We start from the raw sequence: 26,674 nt of genomic DNA on the forward strand, positions 1-26,674 counted from the left end.
TTGCGAAGGAACGGCCCCGTGTCTCGAGTCGACGTCACTGAGGCCACGCGCCTGTGTGTTCGGAGGGGATAGACGGACGGACTGGGTGAGAGTGAGATTGATACAGTGAGACAAACGGAGATACTCAGAGACGTTGATACAGTGAGACAAAGGGATACGCTGAGAGACATTGATACAGTGAGACAAACGGATACATTTATACAGTGACTGAGCCGCGCGGAGCCTGGGGGCCATGGAGCGGCGCTGGCGCCAGGACCAACACCAGGAGACCGCCAGCGGCGAGAACGGCCACACCAGCAGCATGAAGAACGGCAGGAGCCCGCAGGTAAGCGCTGACACACACACGCTGCACGCCGGTCCCTTTACTGCCGCCGCTGTTGGCATTCCGGCTGGTTGTCTTGAACTTTTCGCCTCAAAAATGGGCGGGCGGAGGAGGGAGGGCGCTAGCTCCACAATTTTTTTGTTTAAAAGAACGAGTAAATCGGCGTGACATCTCAGTCAGGAAAACCGGAGGAACGTGTTAGGTGATCTTCGTTTTTGGCTGTTTGCCCGCCATGTGATTTGATTTTTAAAAAGAACCACGTCGAAAAAATAGTACTTAGTGTGTAAACCGAAGTGCAGACAATCGCCGAAACCGAATGTGAAATAGGAAACCAGATGCCCGCTTTGAATTGAGGAAGGACTGCGCTGTCGGAGCCAAAGCTCCCGTTGCGCCCTGCGGCTTCAACTATTCCGTTTTAAAGCGATGAATGGAAATGATCTCTTAGCTGTGTACACGTGGTACAGTTATGTGGTTAATTTACCAGAGTTCTGCGCTTTTTAAAGTGTGAGGATGTTTTACAGTTATTCTTCGAGGTTGCAGTTGTGTAATATTTCCTCCCATCTAGCCATATTTACTTGCACTCAAATCCGTTGTGACAAGGAAGGTGACCCTGAGATTGAAAACAAGGTAACAAATATCCAACGAATTGAAACATGCAGCTGCAATTTGCCATAATATAGCAATCCTGACAAACCGTATTCATTTCAAACACGGCTAACAGTTGTGCTGGTGCTGCAATGGGTGTGGTGCTGGGGTTACAAACAAGAAAGATCTTACTATTAGTTCCTTGTCCGTTATATGATCACAGTGAAAGTTAGTGATGAGTGGTTTACTTTGTATAAGACAAAGAAATCCGACTAGTTTTGAGATTTCTACTAGCCTAAACACTGACAGAGAGGGCAACTGTTTTCGAAATTAAGATGGATCCATTATGCCACAGGAGGCTACTTGGCCCATGGATTCTAGGCCAGCATCCCTGCCGAATGATCCGGTCGGTTCCTCAGATCTCAGAAGTCTTATTTCCTTTGGAAACCAATACTGATTTCAGCTTCCACTATCCTTGTGAACTGTGTCCCAGGTCATTTTTACTTCCTTTATCTTTTTCTTTGAAAAGTTATTCCACAATTACACTCAAAGCCTCTTGTCAGATCGCACTACCGACTACTCGTATGATAAAAGAAGTTCGGCTTCATGCTTTTATGTTTGCAATTTAATTGTTCACTTGGGCATTTTTAATAATTTTATATATGCTTTAATCACCTAAATATTGCATTCAGTTTTGGCCACCCTCAGCAATTGTAGGGTGCTCAGAGCTTTGGAGATGGTACAATTCGGCACCGAAAGGACTACTCTTATGTGGATAGTACAGTGTTTTTAACGGGGATTTAACATGAAATGCTTTGGTTTGAGCATGCTTTTCATGAATCTACTAATTTCTTGTTTGATGTTGAGAAGTGTCAGGAAGTGAGGTCCATTCAAAACAGGATACATCTGGTTTGAACACAAACTTTAGATTTGGTGCCACCGTTTGATATTTGTACCTAAACCTAATTTAAATTTAATGACTGCAATTAAAATTCAAAGAGAGCTACTTGCATGGCACGGCAGCTTGGTGGTTCGCACTGCTGCCTCACAGCGCCAGGGACCTGGCTTCAATTCCACCCTCGGGCGACTATCTGTGTGAAGTTTGCACGTTCTCCCCATGTCTGAGTGGTTTCCTCCCACAGTCCAAAGATGTGCAGGCTAGACCATGCTAAATTGCCTGTACTAGTCAAGGATGTATAGCTTAGTGGGGTTAGAGGGGATGGGTCTGGGTGGGATGCCCCAAGGGTCGGTGTGGACTTATTGGGGCAGAGGACCTGTTTTCACACTGTACGGATTCTATGAATGAATGAAGTATCACGGTAGGAAACAGAATATAGAAGCAGGATTAAGCCATTTGATCCTTTGAACCTGCTCCACTATACAATATGATCATGGCTGATCATCCAGCTCCAACTACTCTGTTATAAGATAAAGTGTGAAGCTGGATGAACACAGCAGGCCAAGCAGCATCTCAGGAGCACAAAAGCTGACGTTTCGGGCCTAGACTCTTCTTCAGAGAGGGGAATGGGGAGAAGGTTCTGGAATAAATAGGGAGAGAGGGGGGAGGTGGACCGAAGATGGAGAGAAAAGAAGATAGGTGGGGAGGTAGGGAGGGGATAGGTCTGTCCAGGGAAGACGGACAGGTCAAGGAGGTGGGATGAGATTAGTAGGTAGGAAATGGAGGTGCGGCTTGGGGTGGGAGGAAGGGATGGGTGAGAGGAGGAACAGGCTAGGGAGGCGGAGACAGGCTGGGCTGGTTTTGGGATGCAGTGGGGGGAGGGGAAATTTTGAAGCTGGTGAAGTCCACATTGATACCATTGGACTGCAGGGTTCCCAAGCGGAATATGAGTTGCTGTTCCTGCAACCTTCGGGTGGCATCATTGTGGCACTGCAGGAGGCCCATGATGGACATATCATCTAAAGAATGGGAGGGGGAGTTGAAATGGTTCGCGACTGTGAGGTGTGTAGTTGTTTATTGCGAACCGAGCAGAGGTGTTCTGCAAAGCGGTCCCCAAGCCTCCGCTTGGTTTCCCTAATGTAGAGGAAGCCACACCGGGTACAATGGATACAGTATACCACATTGGCAGATGTGCAGGTGAACCTCTGCTTAATATGGAAAGTCATCTTGGGGCCTGGGGTCGGATTGTAGATGGCGGAAGTGTCGGAGGATGATGCGTTGTATCCGGAGGTTGGTGGGGTGGTGTGTGAGAACGAGGGGGATCCTTTTGGGGCGGTTGTGGCGCGGGCGGGGTGTCAGGGATGTGTTGCAGGAGATGCGGTTAAGGGCGTTCTCGACCATTGCGGGGGGAAAGTTGCGGTCCTTGAAGAACTTGGACATCTGGGATCTGCGGGAGTGGAATGCCTCATCCTGGGAGCAGATGCGGCGGAGGAATTGGGAATCGGGGATGGAATTTTTGCAGGAGGGTGGGTGGGAGGAGGTATATTGTAGGTAGCTGTGGGAGTCGGTGGGCTGCATCCCAACTACATCCCAAAACCAGTCCAACCTGTCTCTGCCTCCCTAACCTGTTCTTCCTCTCACCCATCCCTTCCTCCCACCTCAAGCCGCACCTCCATTTCCTACCTACTAATCTCATCCCACCTCCTTGACCTGTCCGTCTTCCCTGGACAGACCTATCCCCTCCCTACCTCTCCAACTATCTTCTCCTCTATCCATCTTCGGTCCGCCTCCCCCTATCTCCCTATTTATTCCAGTTCCCTCCCCCCATCTCCCTCTCTGATGAAGGGTCTAGGCCCGAAACGTCAGCTTTTGTACTCCTGAGATGCTGCTTGGCCTGCTGTGTTCATCCAGCCTCACATTTTATTATCTTGGATTCTCCAGCATCTGCAGTTCCCATTATCCCCAACTACTCTGTTCCTGCTTTTCCCCCATACTCTTTGATTTGTTAGTCTAAAGAGCTGTATCAACATAATACTTGAAAGTCTTCAGTGTTTGACCTCAAGTTTCCTGTGATTGAGTTCCACAGGCTCACCACACTCTGGATGGAGAGATTTTTAAAAAATCCTCCTCAGCTCTGTTTTAAAAACCATTGTCTTTAGCCTGTGCCCCTGGTTATGGACCCCCTCAATCATTCAGGGCATCCTTTCTGTTTCCACCCTCTCTCATCCTGTTAGCCAATTGTGAGTTTCTGTGAGATTTCCCCCTTTGTTCTTCTAAACTCTAGTGAATATAGTCCTAATTGACCTAGTGTCTCCCTGGAAGTCAATTCTGCCTTCCAGCAGTCTGGTACATCATCTTTTTGCACCCCTCAAATAGCCAGAATCTCCGTTCTAAGATAAAGAGACCAAAGCTGCAAACAGTACTCCGGGTGTGGTTTAGCCAAGGCCTAATACAGTTGCAGCAAGATATTTATGCTGTTGTACTTGAATCCGCTTACTGTGAAGGCCATTTGCAGGTTTCACTAGCTGCTACACCTGCAACCTTAGTTTCAACAATTGGAGTATGAGGACATCTGGATCTCATTGCACTTCTCCCTTTTCCAATCTATCGCCATTTAGAAAATCTGCCTCCCTGATTTTGCTGTCCGAGTGGATAAGCTCACATTTACCCACTTAATTTGTCCAAAACACACTGAAACATCTCTGCATCCTCTTCACAACTCACCCTCCCTCATGCAGCTTTTGTGTCGTGCACAAACTTGCAGTTTCCACATGTATTATGACAAGTTGCTATAGTCTTAGACCATAGGGCTGCTCTTTCTTTTGAGAGAGACGACTGGTGGTGATATAACCTGAGGGCCACTGTATCTCAGGTAAGAGAATAGCTTGAGAAGGAGAGCCTTTCATGGTAACCTCCGCTAGTGTGGAAATTGAACCCAACTCATCGCACTGTTTCATGTAACAGCTAAACTGAGCTAAACAGACCACTATATATAGTGAATAGCTGTGGTCCCTGTGTGCCCTACGAGTCACTACCTGCCAGAAGCAGATGCAAATTCTGGAAATTCTTCAACCCTTGAAGTTAAATATGCGTGCACATGTTGAAAATGGCATGCAAGATGTTAAAATTCTTGCAACCCGTTCACACAATCTTGGCCAGTGTTGCAAAGTACAGCATTTGAAACTACAGTTCTGGACAGCCAGCTTTGTATCATGTGGTTGAGGAGCTCTTTGAAATAACAAAGTCAGCATCTAATGATATGATTTAAACTTTGATTGTTGGCAGCTGTATTGGCCTTTTAGTGTGACCTTATATGGCGTGCAACATTCAAAGGAGCAACTCAAGGCATCTGAAAAGATCAGGTTTTTTTGTACCTTTGCATGGAAGGAGCAAATATTTCTCTGTTTCTCACACGGAGGCCAGGGTTCTGGTCTTTCCTTCCTTCCTAAATGCAATTGCCTTCCTCCCCCATAATATTTTTTGGGACTATAGGTCCTACCTTTGGTCTCCTGCCACTTTTGCTTAACTCTTGTCAGCTGTCCAAATGTGATTCACACTGTTCAGGTGGAAATGGAGCTTAGTATCGTAGCATATGCAGTTATCAAAGAGGCCCTTCAGCTCATCAGGTCTGTACCACCAAAAACATACTCCTGCTTACACTAGTCCACTTTCTTGTAGTAGGCCACAGATTTGAATGTTATGACCAAGTAGCATCCTAGTACTTTATTAAAAAATTGAAATTTGTTGCCTTAACTACTCTCCCAGGCAGTGCATTCCAGAGCCTCACCATCCTCTTGGTGAAAAAGCTGTTCCTTAAATCCCCTTCTAAATTTCCTACCTTTCACCTGAAAATTATGCCCCCCTGTTATCGACTCTTCAACTAATGGGAGCAGTTGTTTTCTATTTACTTTGCCAGTGCTGTTCATAATTTTATAGCCCTCGATCAGGTCCTCTTCCTCCTGCCCCACTCAACTTTGTGTTCTACAGAAAACAACCCAAGCTTATCTCACCTCTCTTCAGAGCTGAAATGCTCCATCCTAGGCAACACCCAAGTGAATCTCCTTTGCACCCCCTCCAGTGTAATCACACCTGGTTTAGTGTGGTGACCAGACCTGCACACACTACTCCAGTTGTGGCCTAAACAAAGTTCCATACAACTCCAGCGTGACCACCCTGTTGTTATAATCTACAATTATGACTGATAAAAGCAAGCATTCTGTATACCACCTAAACTAACCTTCCACCTTCGGGAATCTGTGAATAAGCACCCAATATCTCTCTGTTCCTCTGGGCTTCCTCGTATCTTGCCATATATTGAGTACTCTCAAGTCTTGTTCCTTCTTCTGAAATGCATCACTTTACATTTATCAGGGTTAAATTCCATCTGCCCAACTGACCAAACCATTTGTTTTGACTGTAACCTAACAACATCCACTCCACCATCAACTACCCGACCAATCTTTGTGTCATCCGCAAACTTACTTCCCGTCCCCTCCCGCCACCCCACATTCTCATCTAAGCCATTTATGATAACGCAACCTATAGTTTATTTGTGATATTCCTAAATCACAGTACTGGTCCCTGGTGTATGCCACTTCACACTGGTCTTCAGTTGCACAAATATCCTTCCCAGCCATCCTCTGGTTCCTATCACTAAGCCAGTTTTGGATCTATCTTACCTAGTGACTTTGGATCTCACAAACTTTTACCTTCTTTATCAGTTACCCATGTGGGAACTTGTCACGGGTCTAGCTGGGATCCATCTAAACTACACCAACTGCCCTATCCTCATCCAAGCACATGGTCACCACCTCCTATTCTAATAGATTTGTTAGGCAAGACCTTCCTCTGACGAAACTGCGCCAACTGTATCTGTTTCGATGCTTGCTTCTCTAAATGGAGATTAATTTTCTTCAATAATATCTTCAAAAGGTTTCCCTACCACTGATGTTTGACCCTTTGGTCAAGAATTCCCTGATCTATCTCTACTGGCGTGGTAGGAATAGACCATGATGGCTCAGTGGTTAGCACTTCTGTCTCGCAGGTTCAAGGACCCGGGTTCAATTTCAGTCTCGGGTGACTGTGAAGTTTTCATATTTTCCCTATGTCCGCGTGGGTTTCCTCCGGGTGTCCTGGTTTCCTCCCACAGCCCAAAGATGTGTAGGTTAGGTGGATTGGCTGTGCTAAATTGCCCACAGTGTTGAAGGTTGTGGGGGCCAAGTGGATTAGTGATGGGAAGTGCTGGGTTACAGTGATTGGGTAAAGGGGTGGATCTGGTGGGATGCTCTTTGGAGGGTCACTGTGGACTTGATGCACCGAATGGCCTGCTCCCACGCTGTAGGAATTCTAAGATTCTATGACATTCTTGTAAAGTGGAACCATGTAACTTATCTTCCGATCCTGTGGCCAGGGACCATTTAAAAATTAGGGTAATAGCCCCTGTAATTAAGTTCAGTGCGGCACCATCCTTTGTTGGATCATTTAATGGCGACATAAAAAGCACTCCTGTGTATCTTTCAAGAAATCTATTCCCTCTAACCTCCCTTCATACTATGAGTATCTCGATTAGTATTGGGGTATTTGAAATCCCCTAATATAATTACCATATTATTTTTACATGCCTTCGTGAATTGACTGCATATCTGCTAATATAATGAAATGTGAGGCTGGATGAACACAGCAGGCCCAGCAGCATCTCAGGAGCACAAAAGCTGACGTTTCGGGCCTAGACCCTTCTTCAGAGAGGGGGTGGGGTGAGGGTTCTGGAATAAATAGGGAGAGAGGGGGAGGCGGACCGAAGATGGAGAGAAAAGGAGATCGGTGGAGAGGAGAGTATAGGTGGGGAGGTAGGGAGGGGATAGGTCAGTCCAGGGAAGACGGACAGGTCAAGGAGGTGGGATGAGGTTAGTATATCTGCTCCTCAGTTGCCTGCTGACTGGTGATCTGTAATAAACTCCTAACAGCTTCTTTGTTTAAATGAAAGCAGGGGATTAAAATGGCCCAGTCTCATGCCAGTAAGCTGAACAAACCCTGGCACTTTGTTAGACACAATTCTTATCACAGCCTTTAGAAACGCACATTAGTCAATTAGCAGGTAACACGCTGGGTATTAAGTAGCAGCCAAAACTGAAAACTTAGGAAATGCAACTTGAAATTACAGTGAACTGGTTCTGTCACTTGCTGAATCAGCCCTGCAGTGCACGTAAGCAGCACGTGACAGAGTTCTATGCTGCTGACGTGGGCCCTGCAAAGAGACTTGTCTACAGCTGCTGCCAGTTAAGCACAGCAATGCATCTGAATGGCACGGCCAGTTAAACTGTGCTGGCTGACATTACATTTTGAGTAGTGCAATGAGCATGCTGTGAACAGGCATCAGCAAACTTTAGTCACTCCACATCTGTACATTGAGGCCTTCTGTCACAACCTACATTCAACGTTGGAGCTTCTGCATTTCATTGAACTCGGGTTACCACTATGCAGGCAGTAGCATAGTACAGAATACCTCATTGCTTCCCTTGATACAAAATGATGAGACTTAAATATCTGGAGAAAAGAGAATAAAAAGAAATAAATTCTGGCCAGCAGTAACTTCAAACCTGCTGGTCCTCTTAAATGAATTGCCCAAACTCCTGAAAGCCCAGCTTTTGCTAATTTTGCTTGCTTTCTCGTTCGTAGAAAGAATGCAGACAAATGGAAGAGGATGTGCTGTCACAGAATCATAGAATGGTTTCAGCACTGGAGGAGGCCATTCATCCTGTTGTCTGTGCCAATTCTTTGCAAGGACAACTCTGATAGTTGCACTGCCATTTCCTATCCCCAATTTTTCTCCTCTGATAATTTATCTGATTTTTGTGAAAGCCATAAATAAGTCTGTCTCTAAAACATGCAGTGAATTCCAGAACCTAACCACTTCTTGCATAAGAGAACGTTTTCTAATAAACATGTACTTTAATTACTTTCTCAATCTGTCCTGCTACCTTAAGTAATTTATGCAGTTTTTTTTTAGTTTCAACAGTAAGCTTACTCCAACTGGCCCTTTGGATTTACGCAAACCAGCAATTACAAAAATGTGTTTTTATTTCCTATTCACAATACCCAGGAACTTAGTCAAGAAAATCGGTCCCATCTTAACTTAATTAAATGAAAGAGGATTTTTGCCCTTCATGAAGTCGCAGTTAAACCCAAAGCAATGTTACGACTTCTTGTCCCTCTGTAAATATGAATACACTAGATTTCACATTTGTCTCTGAGAACAGGGCACATGTGCTGTATAATGAAATGTGAGGCTGGATGAACACAGCAGGCCCAGCAGCATCTCAGGAGCACAAAATCTGACGTTTCGGGTCTAGGCCCGAAACGTCAGGTGCTCTGATGAAGGGTCTAGGCCCGAAACATCAGGTTTTGTGCTCCTGAGATGCTGCTGGGCCTACTGTGTTCATCCAGCCTCTCATTTTATTATCTTGAATTCCCCAGCATCTGCAGTTCCCATTATCACTGACACATGTGGTGTATAAATAACTTTGAAGTGAATTGAAGTTAGTCAAATTCTTTAGTAAATGCTGCTGTTATTCCACGTCTTAACTGTCACCATTTGAGTTCCTGCTGTCATCTATGTGCTTGCTAACCTTATTGGTTCCCTGTTAAGCAAATTTTGATTTTTTAAAACCTCATCCTTGTCCTTAAATCATCCAATAATGTGCTCCTCCCTATCGTTGTAATCTCTTCCACCCCATAATTGTACAACTTTTCTGGGCTGATCTAAATCGTAATTGCTTAATTGTTAGTGCCCATGCCTTCAGCTGCTAAGGGCCCAAACTCTGGCATTTCCACCCTACAACTCTCCATACCTTTGCCTTAACAGGAGGAAAGGAAGCTGGTACTTTAAACTTGATCAGAGCTAGATTTTAGCCATCAAAACTAACATTTCCTTTTGTAGTTCAATGTCATAATTTTGTGTAATGATGCCTTTGAGAAATGTCTTGATGTTTTATGTTAAATGAGATATACAAAAAAATGTTCTTTTTGACATACCAGGATATTTCCTCAATGTAAATTACTAGCAAGAATATGGGAAAGGGTTCCGTTTCAATATTTGTTTGTCCAGGTGTGTTTTTACAACACAAATCATGATTTGATAATCAAAACTCCTTTCCTTTTTTAAAAAAAATCTTTCATACAGTAGTGAGCCTACATCAGGAAAGCAAACCTTTGCATTTGAATTGAAATTAAACTTCATTATAACAGCCATTCGTCTTCTGAGCAGGAATATAGGTGCTATACAGTTAGCAAATATGTTCATATTGTTGTGGCAAGCTGAAAGGTGAGTGTGTGTCATTCTGATGTTTCAAAGTGACAAACTAAATATCCTTGATATGTTCCTGGAACTTTAGGCATTCCGTAAGAGTTATGACAGTGGAGCAAGAGAAGAACCAAAGAAATGTTTCAAAATTGCATGCACTACAGCTAAATTAAAAACTGAAAGAACTGCAGATGCTGTAAATTGAGAACAAAAACAGAAGTTGCTGGAGAAGCTCAGCAGGTCTGGTTGCGTTTGAGGAAGGGTCACCAGACCCAAAATATTAACTCTGATTTTTGTTTCTTCACAGATGCTGCCAGACCTGCTGAGCTTTTCCAGCAAAGTCCGCAGTAAAGCTAATTTTCGACTAAGGTTTTTAAGGTTTACCCACCCCCCCCCACCCCCACAAAGTTCCTGGCTAGCTCCAAAATGGGCTTTCAGACGTTAGACAAAATGAGGAATCAATAAGTTGTGATTTAAAACATTTCCTTTCAGCAAGGAGAATAAGGAGAAGAGAATAGGTTTGATTAGAAGTAAAAGTTGAAACTTAAGGAAGTAAAAACAAACCAAAGAAAAATGAGGTGTGGAATTACAGGGTATTACTGAAGTTATTTCAGAAGCTTCAGATTAATAAAATAATAAAACTGCTCCTGATAAGTCAGGAGGGGGTCAAGAAGATTTAGACATATGAAAGATCTCTTTTCCTGAAGTCCACTTAAATTTCAAGGAAAGTCAAAGTGACAAACAAGAATGTCATGAGTTGATTTTTGTTGTCAGTCAGTTCATATTGGGACTATTTCTACTCCAATAATTTTGAAAAATGCAAACTTCTGAAGTAATAGTGCAGAGGGTGCTGATTCATAATTAAGGCATAGAAATTTAACTAATCCCTCAAGTTTACAATTAATAGTACAAGAGTAATGTTATAGTAAATAAAGATACCTACAAGTAAGTGAATTAACTTAAATAAGTAAAGTATGACAGGAGAAGATGGCCAAGCAGAAGGCTCGTCCTGTGGATAATGGGCAATGGTGGACGTTTTTCATGATTCAGACGATCTCGTGCAGCAAGTGTCACTGACTACACAAGTTTGAACTCTGGGTTTCAACCCATGAGCAGTGGCTGGACTCTGAGGTACAGCTGTGAGGCAGAGAACAACGTTGATAACACACTAAGCAAGATGGCTACATAACAAGTTAAGGTCACTCAGGAAAATAGGGAATATGTGATTGTTAAGTGATCCAAGAGAAACATGAGGTAACAGGCAAGAGTCCCAAAGGTCCTGCTCACTTACTGGTTTTCAGTTCTGGATATTGAAAAGTTTGTTGAGTCCTTGAAGTGCAGCAATAGCCAAGCTGAAGGCAGCATGGGTGGACTAGTATACGGAGAGAAAGAAGTGCAGAAGAGCGATACCAATTGGGGTAGTCTTTCATTTGGGAACTAGACAAAGTGTTTCTCTGACTGTCAGAATTACTCCTTAAGACCATGCGATGTAGTGGGAGAATTTGGCGTATTGATCTGCCATTCGATCGTGGTTGATGTTTCTGAATCCAATTCTGCTGCTGCAGTTCCCCATAATTCTTGCTCCCTTTCCCATTCAAGAACCAATCTGTCTCTATCTTAAAGAAAACACTAAAATATAGAGTGCAGAAGCAGGCCAGCTGTACTGGCATTTATGTTCCAGTCAAGCTTACCCCTATCCTTTCTCCTGTAACTATCTACCAGCATAACACACGCTTCCATACACATTAGTTAGATTCTTTTTAAATATATCTATATGATTACTCACACATACTCTGTAACTGTGTGCACTTTTTCTCTAAAGTCTTAGCAAAATGCATACCTTCAGAATTCCAGATTTGATTCCCAGTTGAAATTTCCTGTACCAAAATCTTCCTTGTTTTGTTGACTCTCGGGTTATTTTTCACGTGAGATCTTGTCTTCATATTTTTCCTGCTGGGACAAACACTCAATTGTGGTAACATTTTTTAGTTCTGTTTAACACCATATACCAGCGCCTCAACCACTTTTTCATAATATGGTACTGAACACAGCTGTCAAACAATTTTAGCATCTTCTTCAGAAGTAAAGTAAGATCCCGTGGTATGAGCCTAGCAAATGCTATTTCTGGGGAAACTTGAATCTTGAATGCGGTAACCAGATTTATTAGCAAATTCATAGAAATTGAACAGATGTGCATCAGATCAAGTCTTGAGCACTCAATTCACACAATTAAAATATTCTTTCTGGAATATTTTCCTTAAGCAGCTTAACAGCTAAGATGATGTATGATTAAAATAATGCAGCAAACCTATATGGTGAATCTTGAATAGTACATGATCAAAGTTTCCATACTTAAAACTCTAAATAAAACTTACAAAAGGAAGAAATATTTGCCTTTTTTTCTAGACCTAGGGTCCCAATGACAACCACTCAACACGGTGAAGCAATGACTTTGAAAGTATCTGCAATATCAACAGATTGGTTCTGAGAGTGGAGCTGTTACTTCGGGATAGTATGTTGCCTCCCTGCTGCTACAGTCAAGAACGTGAGAGAACAGCTGCAGGTCATTCTTCTATGAAGGGCAAACAGGTTATGGTGTAAGTTGGTACTAAAACCGTAGAATGGGAGATGTGCTCCTGCAGTTGCAATTTAGGAAGCTAGGTAGCCAAATAGCAAAGGGAAACTCAAGGAAATAGTTTCCACATGACTGAGGTGCCATCTGCAAAGTGAGTCCACGTCCAAGAAGTAAGATGCATGGCTGGAAAGATGGTGCAAGAGAAAAGACATAAGGGACAGGCTCTCAGACAACAAAATGTGAGGCTGGACGAACACAGCAGGCCAAGCAGCATCTCGGGAGCACAAAAGCTGACGTTTCGGGCCTAGACCCTTCATCAGAGAGGGGGATGGGGTGAGGGTTCTGGAATAAATAGGGAGAGGGGGGGAGGCGGACCGAAGATGGAGAGAAAAGAAGATAGGTGGAGAGAGCATAGGTGGGGAGGTAGGGAGGGGATAGGTCAGTCCAGGGGAGACGGACAGGTCAAGGAGGTGGGATGAGGTTAGTAGGTAGGAGATGGAGGTGCGGCTTGGGGTGGGAGGAAGGGATGGGTGAGAGGAAGAACAGGTTAGGGAGGCGGAGACAAGTTGGACTGGTTTTGGGATGCAGTGGGTGGAGAGGAAGAGCTGGGCTGGTTGTGTGGTGCAGTGGGGGGAGGGGACGAACTGGGCTGGTTTGGGGATGCGGTGGGGGAAGGGGAGATTATGAAACTGGTGAAGTCCACATTGATATCATTAGGCTGCAGGGTTCCCAGGCGGAATATGAGTTGCTGTTCCTGCAACCTACGGGTGGCATCACTGTGGCACTGCAGGAGGCCCATGGTGGACATGTCATCTAAAGAATGGGAGGGGGAGTGGAAATGGTTTGCGACTGGGAGGTGCAGTTGTTTGTTGCGAACTGAACGGAGGTGTTCTGCAAAGCGGTCTGCAAGCCTCTGCTTGGTTTCCCCAATGTAGAGGAAGCCACACCGGGTACAGTGGATGCATTATACCACATTGGCAGATGTGCAGGTGAACCTCTGCTTAATGTGGAATGTCATCTTGGGGCCTGGTTCGTCCAGCCTCACATTTTGTTGTCTTGGATTCTCCAGCATCTGCAGTTCCCATTATCTCAGGGACAGGCTCTCGGCGTGCTGGTACCTGGAGAAGCCAGATAGGTTACATCTCAGAGTCTAGACTGAGTTCCGTGCAGGACATTTTGCTAGTGCTTCTGGGGAGAGGTTAAATTAACGTGCGTGTGTGGGAACCACAAAAGAATAATAAAATATTACCAGGGTGCATGAAATGCTGAGAGAGCAGATTGCAGTAAGATAGAGAATTGCGAGAGATGGAGCAAGCGAGCAACAAATTCTAAATTGGAGATGCACTGTATGTATGTGAATTCACAGAGTTTGTAAGATTAGAGTGTTATGACCATATCGTATCTTGAGATTATGATGTGGTGATAATTGAAATCTTGCTGAGTGAAAGGCCTTTCCGGCTGTTTAATGCTCCTGGGTGTAAGATGTTCAGAAAAGATAGGAAAGGAGAAAAACAAAGAGGGGTGGGAGGTGTTAATGGCCGAGGAATGCACTGCAGTACTGAAGAAAGAGGGTGTTTCTGAGGTTTGTGGTCAGAATTGATTTGACTAAGCTAAGGAAAAAGAGGGTGCAGTTACATTGCTCAGTGTAATATATAGACCACCAACTTGTGGGAAGAACAAATCTGTAAGGAAATTACAGACATTTGTAAGGATCATAAAGTAGTTGTAACGTGGGACTTCAACTATTTGTATATCATCCAATACAGAAGTAGTGCAAGGGGCGAACGTTACTAATTTGTTCAGAAAGATTACCTGCAGCAGAGGGTGTCCAGTCCAACAAGAAAGGAGGCACTGCTAGACCTGGTTCTTGAGAATGAGGCTCGTCTAGTGGATTACCTAGTATCGAGTCGGGGGTGGATGGATACGCACGTTGAGGCAACAGTAATCATTGTTATTATGAGGATGATGGCAAAAAAATGACATTGGCTAATCCAATGTAAGAACAATCAACTGAGGGAGGTATACTTTAATTGGATTAAAACAGAGCTGCGGGAATAGACTGGAAGCAAAGGTTGGTGGTCAAAATAGTCCGTGAATACAGGCGACCTTCAAAGTGGAGTCGGTTTGAGCACAGTAAAGGCATCTTTCCTTAAAAAGGAAATGTAGGACACCCAAATCCAGAGTACCCTGTATGACAGAAGAGAGAACAAGTTAAAGAAGAAAAAGTGTACTTCCAAAAAGTGGCAGGTAAAAATATCTTTTGACAATGAAGTTTGAATACAGAAGGTTAAGAAGGAAGCTGAAAAAGCTGGTGAAAAGAGGTGTTATGAGAAAAACTTTGCCTGCTAACATAAAAGGAAATCCTGAAGTCCTCTAAGGAAGACAGTAATAAAATGTTGGTAAAATGTTGTGTAGGGCTGATCAGGTACTATAAAGAAGATTCACACATGAAAGTGAGAGGAATAGCTGAGGTTTTAAATGGATGTTTGCTCATGATTGTACAATGTTCAGTACCATTCACAAATCCTTCAGTACTGAAACAGTCTGCATGCATAAAAAGACCTGGTTAATTATTGAAATGTCAACTGAAATGTGATGAATAACATTTGCACCATACATGGGCCAGACAGTGACCAGTTCCAATAAGAGAGAATTTAACCAATTTCTCTTGATATTCAACAGCATGACTATTTGCTGAGTCTCGGTACCAACAACCTGTGGGTTACTGTTGACCAGAAACTAAACTGTGCCAGCTATATAAACACTGTCAGCAAAAAAAAGGTTAAAGGCTGAGAATTCTGGTGATTCATTCATTCATCCGAATTTACGAAAGTTTGTCCACCATCCACAAGGCGCAAGTAATGCATGTAGCAGAATCCTCTCTTTTTTTATTTGGATGAGTGCACTTGCACCAACATTCAAGAACCTGCACAACATTCAATACAAACTGTGCCATGTAATTGGCACCCCAATGTAGGCCTTCAAAATTCATTCCTTCCAGCACTGATTTGCGATACGGCAGTGTGTACCATGTGGAAAATGCACTGCAGTAATTCATCAAGAGTCCTTTACAAGTGCCTTCCTCAACCACCAGATTTGAGAAGAATAAGGACATCAGACAGTGGGAACAGCTCCATCTCCAAGTTCCTTTACAAGTTGCTCACCGTCTAGAATTGGAATTAAATCACTGTTCTTTCCTCTGGATTCAAATTTGCCTACAAAAGTACTCATGCTACATGATTTGATCAGTTGAAGAGGGCAGCTCACTACTGCCTTCCTGAGGGTTACTAGGAATGGGCCTAAGTGCTAGCCTTGTCACAGTACACATGTCCCAAGAAGCAATTTAAAAACCCTCCTGTTAACTGTGCCAGTGTCACCTATTTCAAGTCCATGTGACAATGAGTGCCAATCTTTATGTAAGATAATAAAATGTGAGGTTGGATGAACATCCAGCCTCACATTTTATTATCTTGGATTCTCCAGCATCTGCAGTTCCCATTATCTCCAATCTTTATGTAACTATTTTAGTGGAAAAGTTATATGTTTACCTGTTCTAGACTCATGCACAAGTTGAAGCAATACTGAGTCCATTCATAATTATAAGGACTTTTATGAGATCTCCTCCCTGTCATTTCTTTCCAGAGAGCAGTCATACCCTGCCCTTCCCTCTTCCACTGACTGAAACTTTCCCCAGGATGAAACTGCCTCAAAACTGACCAAGTATTAGGATCCCAGTTTAAAGTATTTGACTACAGTTCAATAAAGTTATTTTATCTCAGTAAATTACTGGTCAGGAGGCATTTGGAATTTTTTAAAATATGAAGTATTGGTCACCCAGAGCTAAAAGTTACTTTGTGCAGCACCTTTTCGTAGTGGCACTTTGTAGATTCAGTTCCCTTGGGGTACACAGCACGTTGAGATTCTAACTGTGCAGTTTCTTTGGGTTTTCATTTTGATTGCATTGTCGAGTTATGGTCAGGTTCCTGCTGACAGCATTGTCTTCTTGGAAATCAGTGCAGTCTAGATCATGACACTAAGTGAATATTTTAGCCACCTATCTTGCATACGGCATTGATGTACGTTAGAATGTTCTAAACTATGGGTAACTGTGCATCCCTGATTAAAATATTGTGTCCTCAAGCAAACAGTATCCTTTTAAGGGAAGATAATAAAATGTGAGGCTGGATGAACATGCTTGGCCTGCTGTGTTCATCCAGCCTCACATTTTATTATCTTGGAATTCTCCAGCATCTGCAGTTCCCATTATCTCTGATCCTTTTAAGGGACTCTGGTTCACAAAACACTCATATTTTTAATTTTTTAATGTTGGGAAGATGTCTCCTCTTATGAGTGAGATATAGCACAGTGTGTAATGTTGGATAAAAATGTATGCTAAATATCTTACAAATAGATATGATCACAGAAAATACCCAACTATTTCTGTTTTTATCTCTAATGAATAATAGTAGTATTGCAATTGCAATTAGCTATGATACTGAATGATGTTTAAATACATGCACAATTTGATGTGACATGGCCCGCAGGATGTGTGAGCAGTTTTTTGCAATGATGCAACCTGGAACCTGCCAAAGACCAGGCTGTTTTAGACTTGGTAATATGTGGTTTAGGGATTACTTTTTAAAACAAATTCCTTTACTAAGAGGTTCTTAAGTATTCTTTAGGCATATACAATCATAAAATGATAACTTTTCGGAGTGAGAAATATGGGTCCTTAATTAGTGTCATCAGTTTAAATAAAGACAGTTAAGTGTTTGTGACCAAAGCTTGCTAAAGTGCACTGGGTCAAGGGTTAAATGGTAGAGAAGTGGTGACAGACCTTCTAAGGATGTGCTTCATATCACAAAATGATTGAGCCATAAAAACTCTACAGAACAATGTAATGTCTATGGTTGGCAGAAGAAGTTGTGGGTCATGTCAAATTGTCGGAAAAGTGATGCAAAGATTAGTGGTAGGCCAGAAGATTAGGAAAATCTTTAGAAACCAGCAAAGGATCATTTAAAGAAACAAAGTGGAAGAAACTGGGATATGAGAGAAAGCTCATAAGTGACCAGGCTGAATTTTCTCTAAACAACGTGGACACTAAATCTGTTTGAAAAATATGACACAGTCAGAAAAATGATTCTCAGCATCGAAGAGTCAAATTTTGTATCCAAAGTTTGAAATGTGACAAAAGGAGCTAGCTTGTGAGTGGCAAGAAGCCTATTTGCACCTTGTAACGAGATGTTAATATCTGTTCTCACCTCATTTATATGTAGTTTGGTATTCTCCCAATTGGTAGAAAGAAACAGGATGCCAACAATTCCTGACATGAAAGGACCAGCAAGTACCTATTGACTCCAGCTAGCCATTTGCTCCTCTGGACCTCCATCTTGGTCAGGACTTCCCAGCGTATTTCAGGATATGTGGACAGTGACTGCAGTCCCCCGTCCTTGGATGCGCATCAGCCTCACCACATCAACATGGCACATCTCCACCGATTTAAAGACAGTATGCACTTCAACAGTGTACATTGCCACCCATCAATGTTTTTCATTGTAATGTTGCTTCCAGACACTTAGCTTACAGGAGTGGCCACCTCTCCCATGGATTGGAGCAGAGTGCACTGCAGGGCTCTTGCTGTGATTGCTTAGCCCTTGCTCACTTTGAGTCTATATGGATGCGCTTAGCGTTCCTAGCATGCATTAATTGCCTTGCCTTTTGCACTTTATGGCCTCCTTACAGAATTTTTCGGTTCACAGTCCTTCTGTCTTACATTTTAGTTCAGGCACACAGGTTCCTTTTTATGGTGTCAGCAGTGATCAATCAAGGGGTGGATGTATTGCTATGGTGTACTGTCTTAGTCAGTGTCAGCATGTGCCAGTATGCAGCTTAGACAGTAAGCACACTGTGCAGCGGCAGCAACACCAAGATAAGGCAAGCATGGCATCATCCCAGTCCAGGGTCTCCCAGCAAGCAAGGAGTAGGTCCCGGCAGGCCAAAAATGTGCAGGGTCCTAATAGTGATGACATATTGTCTCCTTGAAAGGGGCGTACATGTCCAATGTTTTAAGAATAATGTTTAAATCACATCTGTGCTGCATCTGTTGAATAATCGCATTACTGAGCAGCGACTTTATTTCAGATATTGCCACAGAGGCATATCAAAATAATCTCCAGTGGGTCGCAGCACTGAAACTGTGTCGTCCCTGTGGCAGCTGCACCAAGAGCAGCCAGGCAAATGGATAAGAAACGCACGCACCTGGAAGCAGAGGACCAGCTTCCGCGGATATGGAGTTTTCTGCCAAAGGTGTCCTTACCAGGTGATGTAGATGCAGAGAATCTCAGTTGCTTATCTTCCATGAAATGCCATGTAGCTGAGAATGAGACATTGTTGTTAGCTTGTCAGGAGGTAGTCAGAATGCTATATCATGATGTCCAATGTATCTACAGAACTATCAAAGCTTCCTTCCACTGCAGCCTTGCAGTTCTTAATATGTCTGTTCCCTCCGGTTTCCATTCAGGCACTGCAGTCAAGGCTCTGCTTAATCTTTGGATAAGTAAAGGATACTTTGATCCAGATGATAGCGTCCATGAGAGCTGTATCAACATACCAGTGAGACCATGAGGGCACTCTTCAGACAGAAGAACACAGGGTATAGGGTGAAAGCAAGTAGAGAGTACTGAGCTGTATGATCGGCCATTATCAAGTGGCTGAGCAGATTCGAAGGCCCAAGTGGCCTACTCCTACACCTATTTTCTGATTCTGTTGTATGGGTGCCATAGTCTATTGTGGTTTGAAGTGCAAAGGAAGTGGTGGAGACTTATGATTATACAGCACGCTATGTAGTCTCCAATTCCCTTAATGTGGGTGTATTTGAAGTGTTAACATTTCTTGCACAAATTACAAACGTTATTTAAATAGATTACATATTCGACAGTGTCTGGTGTCCATACTGCTAAATGATTTTGCTAATTTTATCGATGAAAATGCATAATGAATGTAAATGTGTATTTATACACCCAGCAAGGGCTTACAGAACGAATAGGCGGTCTATTTATTTTTGCGATCTGTACTAATCACTTGACAGGATTGAGTCTGTAGGCGATTAAAAGTTCTAAATCTAGCTTTGCGTAGAAATTAGATTTAAAGTGGACTTTTTAATCAGTTAAAACTAAAAAGCTGATCGTGGAATAAACAAAGTATCCCAAATTTACATAAAATGCATGCCTGAAGTGGTTAGTTCTCTCAGTTTTTAGATGAACTCTCTTCTTATGTCAGATTAATCTAGTGAAATGAAATAAAATGGATGAAAACTGAGTATGTTCCACTTCTGTTTTCACTCATGCTGAGCAAGTTAGAATCATGATGGTAGAAGTGTTGGATTTCTGCATTGTTAACTGGACTTGGGGTAACTTTCATTATTAGTGTTTTGAATTTGATGTATGCATGAATTTATATAAAATTACATGTGTACATATACTCACACATATAACAATTATTTATTTCATTTAGTTTGAGAGATGTTCATGCTTATCACCACATCAGCTCCTGCACTGCTTCTGGTCACACTGAATCCAAACCACAAGAAAATATTGTGCCACACTGAGTCTATCCTGTTGATATTGCAAGTTTTAATTTTACAATTATTATTTCACATATTTGCACAAAATAAACCTTGATATTAATGTAACAAAGCCATAAAAATATCTAGAGTAGGCATGACTGTCAACTTTGTCTCCTTTTGATCAGTATTTTGGTTCTATTCTATCAAGCAATCATTCGTGTTGCAACATCTACTTGGCAGGACATCAAAAGAAAAAAACTTGTGCCATATCGGAAAGGTGAAAATAAGCCACTGTCAATTTTCACTCCTTTAAAGAACACGCATTCATTGACAGGAATAGATATTATTCCAGTTTACAATTAGCAGTATGGTGCAAAAACATCTGGAGGTGTAGTATAAGATAGAAGCAGTTGGAATGTCATTCAAATAATTGTTTTACACTCTCATTTGCCAACCCCTTTGATATTATTTTGCTATTTTTGTGTATTTTGGACACTCTTCCTTCTGAATCTTACTATGAGAGAAGTGTAACCATATTATGATAGAATTGTCCATTTTAAAGTTCAAAAATACATAGTTTATTTGGAAGCTAGGGTTTTAAATGTAAGGTAGGGCAATTATAAAGGTATGCTGGTTGACCGTAGTGTTTTGGAAAATCACAGGGTAAAAGATGGCAAGATAGGTAACGGCTAATATTTTAAATAATCTGTGTTTGGTTTTCAGAAAAATCCACATTCCTTTGAAGCAAAATTACCTAACAGGAAAAGCAACAGAGCCATGTTTAACAAGGGAAGTTAATAACATTAGATCAAAAAGACGAGACTTAAAAAATTGCCAAACAAAATATTGTAAACCTGAAAATTTTAGAATGTAATAAAGGACAACCAAGAATTTAAAAACAGATAGAACAGAAATTTAAAATAGCATCTCAAAGTTATAAAAGCATCAATCGGTATCTTTTTTTTAGAAAAGAGGAAAAGATTAGCAGGGAAATATAATAGAAAATGGCAGAGAAGGTAAATAAGTAATTTATGCCAGTCTTCACAGAGGAAGACACGAGAAGTTTCCCTAAAATAATTTAAGATCAAAAGCGAATGTGTGGAACGAAAATAAGTAAGTATTATTGGAGAATTTAATAATACTGAAAATTGACAAATCCCCAGAACCTGATGATGATCAATGTTGAAAGAAATGGCTGAAGGGATGATGGATGCATTGTTGGTCATGTTTCAAAACCCTATTAAACAGTGCCTTCAGTTGGAAGGTTGTGAATATAACACCACAATTTAAGGAAGAGGGAGAGAGAAGACAGGGGACTACAGACCAGATGTCAGCAGGAAGGAAAATACAAGGAATGTGATTACTACATGTTTAGAAAACAGTTGTCAGAGTGCACAGGCCTAACGTAGGTTTTTCCAAGAATTCCCCCTTCATAAATCCCACTTTATAAACAAATGGGCAATAAATGCTGGTCTAGTCAGTGGCATCCTTATCCTGTGAATGAATAAAGAAAATGAAAGCTCATCAGTATTCCAGGAGAGATTGTGAATTCTTGGCTTGTATTTTTGAAGCTTCTAAGAAGGAGAGGCAATCTCTGCAGAAACATATTAAAAATCTTAGAAGGATAGATTGAGGCAATGCAGACAGGATGGTTTTTCTTGGATCAGGTCTAGAACCAGGGGATTTAGTCTCAGAATAAAAGGCAAGCCACTTTAGGACCAGGATGGGGAGGAATTTCTTTGTTCAGAAAGTGATGACTCCTTAGATTTCTGTAACTCAGAAAGCTATGGAAGCTTAGCCATTAAGTACATTGAATATAGAGATTGAGTTCCTAATGATATTGAGAGAAATGGGGACAGTGTGGAAATATCACATTTTGAGGAAGGTGATCAGCCATTATCCATAATGAGAGATAAAAGTGTGGAGCTGGATGAACACAGCAGGCCAAGCAGCATCTTCGGAGCACAAAAGCTGACGTTTCGGGTTAACCTCACCACGAAGCCTCTTCCAGCGATGCCTAATCTGAAGGCTTTTCTGATGAAGAGTCTAGGCCCAAAATGCCAACTTTTGTGCTCCTAAGATGCTGCTTGGCCTGCTGCGTTCATCCAGCTCCACACTTTGTTATCTCGGATTCTCCAGCATCTGCAGTTCCCATGATCTCTGATACATTACCCACAATGAGAGCAGTTTTAAGGGCTGAATTCTGCTTCTGCTTTTCCTACTGTGTTGCCATATTGCTTCACCCTGTCAATGTAAACTGTCCTCTAGTCCTACTCCATCTAATTCAGGCCTTTGAATTTCTCCAGTTTTAATCACTTCCCTATTGGTGGCTACGTCTTCGGCTGTTAAACCCTAAGCTCTGGACTTTTACCTAAACTGTGTGGTTCCCTGAATGTTTCTGTTCCTTTTTATGACTGTCCTTAAAATTTATATCTTTGACCAAGCTGTAGCTTGTCTGGCTAGTGTCATCTTATGTGGCTGTGGCACATTCACTTTTTATTATGCGTGTTAAGCATCTTGTGTTTTTTTTTTGCAGTTAAAGAGCTATTTGCTAATGATTGGAATTAGAAAGGATCCAAGCACTCTGAAATGGGGATGTTTTTAAAAAAAACAGTTGTGCAGTTACGATTTGATTGTACATTGGTTTACACTCTCAGAAATCCAGGAAGCTCCATCTAATTCCTGATTTGAAATGCAATTTAGCATGGTGAAGTGAAAGTAATTCCATGCCAGTAATAGAGGAGTGTATGTCAACCAGAGGAATGCTATAACACTGAAGGAAAAGTTACTGGGAAACTCTGCAATGCCAGTACTGGTTTCTGCATATGGTCAGTCATTCTTACAAGCCCAGTTACATATTGCAACCACCTCCCTGAAGCACAGGTTGTAAATTTAATACTTTCTGTTTCTATTTCAAGAATTGTTAATTTCTGAGCTATCTAAATGTATTGTTACTCTCAGCTTTAAATCCAGCAATTCCATGTTTTGTTTTAACTTTGACTGTCACTTTGACATTTTACTCAACATTTCTTTCATTCAACATTAAGGACCAAGGGTAAATTACATATTTATTTCTTCCAAAGTCTATAGAGAGTAGGTATGTGTTAGAGGACCGTAATGTGACCAGTGATTTTTATTTTTCATGGACCCTAATTCCACTGAATGTGTAAAAGAATGTTTAAATAATGTCCTGGCAGAAGGGATACCCTCTGGTTTGGAGGAAAAATTGGAGCTGACTTACACTTTTGCATAACCAACTTGGGTTTGTTTCGGGTCTTTAATGCGGAAAGATATCCTACAGCCATTCACAGGTTAACGAAAGGTGGGCATATTGTGAAGAGGACCAGATGTTTGGTTAAAGAACTGTATACTTTATGAAAGGTCTTGAGGAAGTGAGAGATTTCAGGAAGGATTTACAGGGTATGGAACGTAGACATAGCTGCCAAAGATGAGCAAAATCAAGAGCTGGAACAAAGTTTTGGTACGGGTTTGTGGGTGAGAGTCAAAGGAGATTCTGGAGATTGAGGTACACATTGGGGCAGTTAAGGCCATGAAGCAATCAAAAGATGTGCATAAAATCCTATCTAAGAGGCTAGGCAAATAGCAGTAACTGGAATCAGCAAGGACAGGATGATTAAGTGAACTTGATATCATGCAGCAGAATCTTGAATAAGTGGAAGTTTATCAAAGGTAGAGAATGAGAGATGGAGAAGTAGGGGTAAGGGAAGAGAAAAATCAAATCTTTAGTTTGTGTACTATTTGCCAGAAACTGAACTGGCACCAGCCATTTAAACACAGCGGCTCCCAGAGCCGGTCAGAGGCTACACATCCTGCAGCAAGTAACTCACCACTGGGCTTCCCCCAAAGCGAATTCACCACTTACAAGGCACTAGTCATGATTGTGATGGAACACTCCAAACATACCTGAGCATGTGCAACTTGAACAACACTGTGGAAGCTTGTCACCAGCCAGGACAATTTAGCCTGTTCAATTGACATCACATCCACAAGTGAAATGAGAATTTTCATCGAGATAAAGGAAAAATCTAAAATAATGACAAAATGTCATCACGATTCTCTCTGTTGTTTAGTTGCGTATTCCGCAGTCGATTTCCAACACTGTGAATCTGTCATCAAAATTATGAAGTTTGTTACAACTTCAATGTAACAGTTTCCTGGAATATTGGATTAATCCGATAATGGTATCATCTTTTAATTCTATCTTTTCTTCTCTTTTCTTACACATAATGCTGATTAAAGTTACTGAGAGAACAAAGAATGTTAGCTTTCTTGCCCATTCTGTCCCAAACTAGATTTTTTTTTCAATATTTCACTTCCTGTTGCTGATATTGAGGAAATAAAATTAGGTACTCCCCCAAAAGTATAGCCTAACAGCATACTTTCATAAATTCAAATGTACAGTTAAATCATGAAGTTATATAATTTAAATAAAATTTCAGTTGCTTGTATATATGTCAAAATGCATTATTTTCCTTCTTCCTCTCCAACAGATTCCAGTGGATGAGGAAGAAAGTGCTATTGATGACTGCAAAAAAATGGGGACACTCTTTGGGGAAATCAACAAGTGCCTGCTCAGTATTGGCTTTTCACGGATGCATTTTGGTTCTCGAGTTGTTGAGCCAGTTGTAATGATTTTCTTTTGGGTCATGTTGGGTTTCCTTGGTTTACAAGCTTTAACGTTGGTGGGAGCTCTCTGCCTTGTTATTATTTTCATCCAGGAATAAAAAGTGTAAAAAAAAAGCTTTTTTTCTACTTTGTATATGTTATGTAATTATGTTCAAAATTTGTATTAATATGTATATATTTATAAATATATACAATGTAAAGTGCACAAGAAAATATACAAATTTTAAAGTATTGCAATATGTTATCTTTTTAAGCTTTTTTATCTTCTTTGCAAAAATTGTACTGTATATATGCAATATTTACAAGGCTTTGGCTGAAATATAGTATTTTTAATGAATATTTTCATTGTGGGACACAATACCACTGTCTCCAAGAAAGTTTGTTCAGAAAAGCTCAGGGCATGAAGTATGAGAAATATTTGTCGTGGTCTTTGACAGACTTGTTAATTATTGTGAAGTTATTTTTACTCCACGTTTGAAGGAAAATGTTTGCACACGTATCAGATTTACCTTTTCATTACCAAAAAGAATGGTGCAGTGAACTATTGTTTGAAGTGTAATTTTTCTCATGCAGGTTTTGATTTTTATCAATACTTCAAAATCTGCTTTGCCATACTTGGGTATTTAAAATAAAACATCTGTAAATTGAAGGTGCAAATTTATGTGTTGTACACTCTGGTTTGTTTTCCTTCAATCTTTCCTCTTTCCATGAACTTTATTGCCAGCGTTGAAAGAAACAGAAATCTGCATTGCTAGGGGATCAAGCTTGTAAGGAAACAATGCTTTAATAAATGTATAAATGTGTCTGTTTGTTTGAAAACTTGAGGATTTAGAATTGAAAATTTTAACAAAGTAACAGTTTCGGGAAATTGAAGACCTTTTTACTAATTAGCACATCTATTATAGATAACAAGGTGTAGAGCTGGGTGAACACAGCAGGCCAAGCAGCAGCATAGGAGCAAGAAAGCTAATGTTTCGGGCCTAGACCCTTTTGAAGAGGATCTCGACCCAAAACGTCAGCCTTAATGCTCTTATGATGCTGCTTGGCTTGCTGTGTTTATCCAGCTCTACACCTTGTTATCTCAGATTCTCCAGCATCTGCAGTTCCTACTATCTCTTAGCTCATCTATTGACAGTTTTCATAGAACATAGTACAATAAAGCACAGGAACAGGCCCATCAACCCACAATGTTGTGCCAAACATGATGCCAAGTTAAACAAATCCCTTCTGCCTACTCTTGGCCCATGTCCTTTCATTTCTTGAATATTCATGTGCTTATCTAAAAGCCCCTTAAGTGCCCCTATCCTAACTGCCTGTTCATACATTTTTTAAGTCCCGTTGGCTGACCCGAACCCCTCATAATTCCTGCTTGAAACTGTTCAGGGTTCTTTATTCAATACTCGTGCCAGAAATCAGTTCAAAATTTCTGATGACCTCTCTCACTATAAAAATAAACTTCCTCCTACATTTCCTTTTATTGGTATCTGATTTGATAAGTATGACTTATCGGTGTGTATTTTGCTTCTAAAATGTATGTGTATAATTTATATTCAAAAAATCTAATGTCCCCTTCCAGGATAGCATGCCCTTCAGCATTTTCAAAGTTTTGAAATCTTTTATGGTATATGTGTATTTCTGCGAGATAGATGATAAATTCACATCTGAAGGGACATGCTTGGGTTCTGACTTACGGAAATTCTTTGCTTGGTGTCGATATGGCTGTATCTAAAATGGCTCAAAACTTGTATAGCTTAAGAAAATTAAATTATAATTTGTGCTCTGAA

The 26,674-nt window shown here is 41.4% G+C and overlaps 1 protein-coding gene across 2 annotated transcripts; it reads left to right on the top strand.

The window, feature by feature from the left end:
* Positions 1–26,674, top strand: fam241a (family with sequence similarity 241 member A). Of its 2 annotated transcripts, none has more exons than XR_009445734.1 (3): positions 1–325; positions 18,821–18,998; positions 24,755–24,860. XR_009445734.1 is itself a non-coding variant. In XM_048550591.2 (3 exons), the coding sequence occupies exons 2-3, from the start codon at positions 233–235 to the stop codon at positions 24,986–24,988; spliced, it is 327 nt and encodes a 108-aa protein (XP_048406548.1). In that variant the 5' UTR covers positions 26–97; positions 134–232; the 3' UTR covers positions 24,989–26,674. The 2 variants fall into 2 exon arrangements, 1 of the variants encoding a protein (XP_048406548.1); XM_048550591.2 differs by lacking the exon at positions 18,821–18,998 and having other exon boundaries at positions 26–97; positions 134–325; positions 24,755–26,674.

Source organism: Stegostoma tigrinum, chromosome 1 (genome assembly GCF_030684315.1).
Source record: "Stegostoma tigrinum isolate sSteTig4 chromosome 1, sSteTig4.hap1, whole genome shotgun sequence".
NCBI lineage: Eukaryota > Metazoa > Chordata > Chondrichthyes > Orectolobiformes > Stegostomatidae > Stegostoma > Stegostoma tigrinum.